The sequence below is a fragment of the Corvus brachyrhynchos genome, unplaced genomic scaffold, assembly GCF_000691975.1.
Source record: "Corvus brachyrhynchos isolate BGI_N302 unplaced genomic scaffold, ASM69197v1 scaffold70, whole genome shotgun sequence".
In the NCBI taxonomy this organism is placed as follows: domain Eukaryota; kingdom Metazoa; phylum Chordata; class Aves; order Passeriformes; family Corvidae; genus Corvus; species Corvus brachyrhynchos.
Window position 1 is genome coordinate 6497816 of NW_008236217.1, and position 7826 is coordinate 6505641.

At 41.3% G+C, this 7826-nt stretch overlaps 1 protein-coding gene across 1 annotated transcript; it reads left to right on the top strand.

Moving 5' to 3' along the window:
• The first annotated feature begins 707 nt into the window (after positions 1-707).
• On the top strand, positions 708-6979 carry CUNH6orf118 (chromosome unknown C6orf118 homolog). Its single transcript, XM_017744943.1, is given in 5 exon segments — positions 708-887; positions 890-1137; positions 1139-1320; positions 1427-1501; positions 6795-6979. Coding segments are annotated over 5 exon segments (780 nt in total). The 5' UTR covers positions 708-718; the 3' UTR covers positions 6901-6979.
• The last annotated feature ends 847 nt before the right edge of the window (positions 6980-7826 follow it).

Consider the following 7826-nt stretch of genomic DNA (forward strand, 5'->3'; position numbering starts at 1 on the left):
TGTCGCATCCACACAACTTCTGAACACTTTCAGGGACAGTGATTCAACCACTTCTTCAGGCATCCTATTCCAATGTCTGACCACCCTTTCAGCGAAGAAATTTTTCCTAATATCCAATCTAAACCTTCCCTGGTACAAGGGCCATTTCCTCTCATCCTTTCACTTGTTACCTGGGAGAAGAACTTGGCCTTCACCTTGGTACAAGCTCTTTTCAGGCAGTTGTAGAGAGCAAAAGGGTCCCCTTTGAGTCTCCTCCAGGCTAAACAACCCCAGTTCCCTCAGCTGCTCCTCATCAGACTTGTGCTCCAGATCCTTCATGAGTTCCACTACCCTCTCTGCACACATTCCAGCACCTCAATGTGTTTTTGTAGAGAGGGGACCAGAACTGAACACAGGACTTGAGGTGCAGCCTCACCAGTGCCGAGTACAGTGGGACTGCCCTGGTCCTGCCGGCCACAATATTCTTGGTACAGCCCAAGATGCCACTGGCTTTCTTGGTCACCGGGGCACGTGCTGGCTCATATCCAGCTGCCAACCAAAGAATATAGGAGAAGGTAGCATATTTTTGTAGGCCATATCTGTGTAAAATACTCTGTTCTAAAAGTAGAATAGTTTTGTTGTGTGTTGAAAGATTTTGTCATCTAAACTTTTCCTTTTTTTAAGTATATTTTACCTTTCCTCTTTCTTTTAAGTCCGTGCTGCAACAATCCAATTCACCATGGACAGAAACTGTGAAGCGAGGAGCCTGGCTCACCTCTTAGATAGTGTGGAAATGGCTTACAGAACAAATTATAAACTTTACACCTCTGGACTCTTAAATCGTAACAAGTTTCATAAGCCTTCAGAGAAAATAAAACAGGGATGATGGTACTCTGCCAGGAAACAAACTTGTTCCATAATAGAAGAAATCAATGCCTAGCTGAAAATGAGAGAGCAAGGAAGATTAAAAGATTTTCAGGTAACTTTTCCTCCAGCATCCCTCTGCTTCCAGCAAAGCCTGAATTTTTCTGCCCTAACAACGGACATCCACAGTCACCTGTGACTTGTGTTAGAGCCTCAGTAGATTTTTCTATTCCACTGGAAATGCTAAAGTTGAAAGCACTTAAAAGGAAAGAGGAGGGAACTGACAGATTCCATGAGGGTCATCAAAAGAGATGAGTTAGATGTGTCAGAAATTATGGTTGTGGAACTTGTCAAAGAGGAATACCAGTTCATACTTTCATACTTGGCTGGTGTAGCTAAAACTGAACAGTTTAACAAGTTCTTACATTTCCAGAAGGAGTTCATGGCAAACCATGAACTATTACCAAATAATTTAACATGATTTACCAAATGATTTCATGATTACTATTTAATTTTACATAGTTAAATGATTTCAACTATCATTTAATAGTTAAATGATTTAACTATTGCCAAATGATTTAACAGAGACCAAAATATTAGAGCAGCATGAAAGCAAGCTGGCTGAAGTAAGAAAATGGGTCTCAAAGTGGATGGAAAGGTAAGTTTTGTCTTATCTTTCTGGGTGGATTCCGTTCCAGGAAAATGAAGTAGGTTTAGGCAAAATGACTTCTCTCTTCTTCTTAAAGACCCAATCCCCTGTGTTTGCTTAGTAAGCACTTGTAAGACACATCAACTATGTCTTCCAAAACCCTGAACCCAAATTTGTTATGCCACTGTTTAACCTTCCTTCCACTGTCACATGGAAATGTTGGGTTAAATATACAGGTAAGCAGGATCTTGCAAGCTAGTGATCTACAGGACAAAAAAATCACTGTTGGTCAGCATCTCTGCAGGAACTGTATATCAGCATCTTGTCCAGCAGCACGTTTGAAATAATTTGGAAAAGAAGCTGCCTTCCCTATGTGTGCTGTAGACTCTTTAAACACAGACAGTTGTAGCTGGCTGGCCCCTTGAGGCGGGTGGGATGGGGAGTGAATTTCATCACTGAAGCACATACATTTTGCAGAAGTTGCTTGTCTTTCTTGAGTTGCTGCCCTGAAGGAAGCCTTAAAAATCTCATCAGCACTCATAGCCAAATGCAGGAGTGAGAGTTAGATACTGGATTCATAGAAATTTGGGGTGGAACCTAACGAAGCCATTTGGGGGTTGGTAAACTCAGAAATGACTAACCTAGTGTGGCCTGGAGAAGAACGGACATTTCATGTAGGTGAGAGAAATTTTGGAAACGATTTGGCCATTTGTCAGTGTGGTACTTATGGCCAGGTTTTCATCCTTTGTAAGATGGCAGCTTATTTATCAAGGGCATTTTACAGAGAATTTATCAGTGTTGTTTGCTGGACTGTGGCTGCTAACACAGAAAATAGAGATTGGGCTCGACTGAAACAGCCATCCCAATAGAAGCCCAAGTACACCAGAAACTGGAAAAGAAATGATGAAGCAAATAAATAGAGATTGTTAGTCTTGTATACCTCCAACATACCTCTTTTGAATTTTAGGAAGTATCACCTGTCACACAGCTAATGAATTTGTCAAAACAGTTGGCTACTTCCCATCTCAGTCAATAACCTCAAGCAATCTTTGTCCTCTGCCTCTGAGCTGAGAGGCCAGAGTAAAAGGAAGGAGGGATAGCAGAACATAAGAGGCAAAGCGCAGTAATACATCAGGATAACAACTTGATCTTGTAATTTTGAAGCATTTTTCCCCAGGAAACCTTTTCCCCAGAAACAATTTGAATCAGTACAAATTTTGTGATACAGTGCAAATCTGGTACAAAGCTTAGCAGAAAGCTGTACTAACTAGCAGTGATGTCAATCTTTGTCCTCTGACTAAATGGTTGAAATTTCTAGCAGCCTTGGTTTTAAACAAGTATATTCACAAAGTGAAAAACTGCCATAGTATATTATCTACCTAAAAGGCTTGTTGTGAAAAAGTTAATCTTAGGCACAGAGCACTTTGAAGTGAGGCCAGCAGCAGTCTTGACAAAAAGTTCCCATGGCAGAGGAACCCCGCGCAGGTTGCCTAAGAGACCCCCTCCTTCTGTTGCCCAGATTTATTACTCAGACTTGGCAATGTATAACTATGAGATTCCAAGTGTATTATTTTAACCCTTGTACTCCTTAGCTAGGGGTTCTTGGGTTATTTATATATTAATTATGTCTTTCTGAGCTAGCAGTTACTTTTAAGGAATGCAATGTGTTCCAAGGTCAGCTTCTTGTTTTGCCCCCTGCTCACACTTTAAAATCAAACATATCTAACAAACTTCATGGACTTATAGCACAATTTTTAAAAAATTAATCACTTGTAGCCTCAAAGGGGATAGCCAATTTCTTCCTCATTTTTGTTCCTTCTCCCATTGTACACAGACAATCAAACAAGAACAGAGAATACAAGTGTTAAGAGAGATGCCTATGTAGAAAGTTGATTTCCAGTCAGCTCAGTGATTTGAACAGGCATAATTTCATTCTATAAGCTTCACCATGTTAATGGAGAAAGGAGGAATTACAAGGAATTGCACACCTCTGCAAACCATCTGCACATGCACAGGCCACAAGACTGGAAGAAATAGCACTGGGGGAAAAGGTGAATTGAAAATGCTTATATTAATTGATTCAGGAAAAGGATATGCTTTCAGTCACTCCTTTCATTCATTCACTTAAATTAAGGTCACAAGTGTGTGTCTCTGTGTGTGTTGTTTCCCTCATTTTTATTTGATTGATCAGCAGGTTAAACTGCATGGCTATAAAAGCCATGTGATTTTGTCTTCAGTGTATTCCCAGTTCTGTTTCTGGCCCTACTGGTGAGACAAGCCCTTGAATGTATCCCAGTGTTCCTGCTGTGGCTTTATGCCTTTTAATTAACCTCATAGCAGCAAGCCATCACTCTTGCTTCCTGCAGTTTCCCCCAGGTTACAAGACAGCAGCATCACATACTTACATTTTCACTTGCTGAAGTATCTCTGTATGGTCAGGAGAGAAGGGCAGACAGCTTTTAGGAAAGATGGACGAGTTCTTTCCCAGGTTTTCTCTAATTATGAGTAATACAAACTGACACCAAACATCTGGTTATCGCTTAACCACTTTGTTAAAAATGTTAGTTAAGAAAAAACAAAAACCAGAAAACCCACACACAACCTCCTCCTCCTCCCCAAACAAACCAACCCCTCCAAATCTCCAACCTGCTAACTTTTGAGCCCTAATGTTAAAATCCTTAAAATGTTTAGGAAAAAAATTCAGTCTGTAACCTACTGGTGAATTATTTTTCCACCTTTCATTTTGAAGGTTACGTCTGATATTTCTCATGTGATTTACCTGGCATTTTTCTATTTTTTTCCTTTCGATTTTTTCACTATGTTGAATTATAATACTTAAAATCCTTTATTTGGGGAAAAAAATCTGTTTGTTTTTCCTCTTGGCCACTTACAGCAATGATTTCCATGTTGAACACCACTAAACTATTGTAGGCAAAAGTTACACTCTGATTCTGTACTCTACGATGTGATGGTAGTGATGACAGAAATTGTGCACTGGCTCTCCCAGTGATAACTGAGGGGGCAAAAAAAGTCATTCCTCCATATTTGTTGGTGAAATAATTGCACATTAATATCCAACATTTATAGGCAAGAGAAGGGAAGAGGAGGACAGAGAAATCAAGAAATCCTTGAGGAAGAGGAGCTACTTGGGAAGTGAACTGTGCTGAGACTGACTTTGCTATAGTCGAAATCAAATTGATCATCTCTAGGTTTTGAACAAAACTAGAAGCAGCAGAATAAGCAAACCTTCCGTGACAGCACAAAAGGTATGATTTGCCTGGAGCCAAACTGAAACAGGAGTCCGTAATCTGGATTGTTAAGCATTTTCTGATAGTCTTCCTTCCTCTTAGTTTATTTAGAGCACGAGCTCTTCTGGACTCTCTGATTATGACACATTACAAGACAGTATTTTTTGTCAATATTAGCACATTTCCTTGGTGATGCTACAGAGAAATTAAGTATTTAAAGTCAGATATGGATGCTCCCTGACTGTTGGAACCCTGAGTTCAGAGAATTTCAGTCTTTCAGTGTTGACAGGCAATGATCCTCAAAAGCACGCTGCATTTGACCTGAGGCCTTGGGAAAAGGTTCCCAAATTGTGTGGTAACACTGAGGTTGTTGCTGTGTAATTAAAGTTATATCACTGGGTGGAATATGTAGATGTAGATGTAGAAAAATTAGGTTTATGGAATATAGTAACAATATGGAGGATTTTGGGTGTGGATTAGTTCTTCTTCTTTCCTCCTTCTTCTTCACAAATCCGGGTGTTCTGGTATTGGTTCAAAAAACCCGCAGAACATGAATGATTAGTTACTGGATTATAAGTAAAAATAAATTAGTTGGCATTCCATAATTGGATAGATTGGACTTTAAGAGACCTTGGAAAGTAGCACTTGGGGCTATTTTCCGCCTTGTTAACTTAGAAGGCACACTCTGTGCAGCTGTATTACGGATAAGATATAATAAACATCTAAGTCCGAAGATAAACTCCCTGTCACCTGCGTTTCAATCTGAACTCTGAGTAAAAGAACTCATGAAACAGAGGCAAAGAAGAAAAGAAATGAAATGGAGAAAATAATACCTGACCTTATCTTTACACAGGAGATCTACTGCTAGCCCTTTGCTTTATTGTTGACAACAGTTTCTGTAGGAGCAGCCCACAGTAGAGAAATCTGAGACAGTAGCTGCTTACAGAGTAAACAGGACATTGTCTGAATAGACTGTGCTGGACTTCTGAAGTGTCAAACCTATTGTCCTGTCTCCTCTTTGCTAGAGCCATATCAGGCTTTGTGCCAGCTTTACTGGAGAAATGCTGCTGAACAGAGGCTGGTATTTGCCTCACGCTTCCAGGAGTAGTGCCACAGACCCCTTCCCCCTGCCTCTCCCACCGGTAACATCTCAATTCTGGTCAAAGGAAAAGGTACTATGGAATTAGAAAGGAAGAATGCAAGAGATGACAAGCCCTGAGGACAGAGCTATACCCGACTGGCCCTGCCCAGCCCCCTTGGAGTTTCTTCCTGTCTTGCCCATGGCACAGGACTCCCTTTCAGTTCATCCTGGACCTGTCAATCCCTGCCCATTTCTCTATCTCATCCTTTTGTATTCTTTCCTTTACTTTCCTTACTTCAAATCTAGACCCCTCTGTTTCTGACAGCTTCTTAGGCCCCTGTCCTCCATCGACCCAGAGACAATCCTGTGGATTTGTTCTGAGGATTTCATCCTAGTTATCCACTCTCTTTAGCACTGAGCCTGGGAGTACCCGTGTGATATTGACAATCTGTTGAAATGAAAATGAAAGGTAATGATGAACATGGCACAGTTGACAGCATAGCAGCTTTGTCTAGGTTGAGTAATACACTGCTTAGTGGCATAACAACAGAAAGGATTGTCCAAAAGCAAGGGGTTGCATGAGTCTGAGCCCTCATATTTACTGGCTGTGACACATGCAGAAAACCGTCCATATTCTTTTTTTTTTATCTGTAACAAACCTTAAATTCATTTACGAATAGAAAAAGCTTTGAATGGCTGAAACCTGCCACAGAGCTTTTTTGTTTGAAACCCGCCACAGAGGGGTTTTTTTATGCTAACCTTTAGTCTCATCAACAGCTCATTCGGAAGTTTTCATCAGAACTGAATTTTACTGAAAATTACATTTTATAAATGCTTCCAGAACTTGTAGCAACCCCCCCCCAAAAAAAAAAACCCCCCAAAACCGCCCAAAAAACCAACCACACAAAACCACCAAATTCAATTACACAACTTTTTACTCTTAATCCACATTTTACTCTTTCTCATGCATTAGCATAGGCTCTGAAGGCTCAGGTCAAAGGGATGAAATACAGGCACTCAGGAAAGGTGTGCAGGTTCTCATGCAGAAAGCCAGTATTTCTCTGGAAAGAAACAAATAATATTTCAAATGCTATCAACACCTGTAGCAACAACAAGGCAGATGGGATAGGGCAGAAACAACTAAATAGAATACTTGAAGTTTTTTAAATGTCAGGTCTTGAAGGAAGGCCAAAAGATTAGACCTTGTGGATGGACTGTTCTGGGGAAAAATCTTTCTTTTGTACTAATCATATTGGGAGACATGGTTAAACGCTGAGCAGGACCAAGGCTTTCTTTTGCCATTTCCAGCTGACCACCACCAAATGGCTGAATGTCATCACAGCGAAGTCTCCTGACCACGCAGACTGCAGTCTGCACTGCTAAATTTCAGACCGTGTCACTTTTGCTGAGGTGTTGATTTTGTTTCCTATTGTGAAGGCAAGAAAGCCTAATTAGCCCTCTACGGCTGCCGGTCTTCTTTGGATTGTCCCAGTGCTTCCATGCCACTGGTGTGTGCCCCTAATACTCTATACCACAACTTCCAAATCTCCTTACTGGTGCTCCAAGCTCTGATCTGACTTGCTACTCTCAACAGTTGACCTTATGTTTGTTTAATTCTAGAACTCTAACCTTTAGGGTGGAAAGCTGTCCTAGCAGCCTATCAGCTTTCTTGTTCTTGCCCACTCCACTGTCTGAACCTGAAGAATTACCAAGTCACTCTTTCACTAAGTGTTGCAGTGGGGATCCTGCAACACGCATATATCAAACCAGGAGTCCCGTGGAAAGGAAATACATATGGACAGACAGATTCTTGATAGCTGTTTCAGAGATGTTTATTTCTCCAGCCGCATGGCCGGAGCTCTGCCGAGGAACTGTTCCAGTCACGGGACCAAGGGTCCTTCTGCCCGCGCAGGGAACACAAACCAACCAATGGGAACGAGGCTGAGCAGGGGCAGGGAAACCCCGTGTCTGTGCCCTCAGGGCCCCTCTCCCAGGGCTACACGGC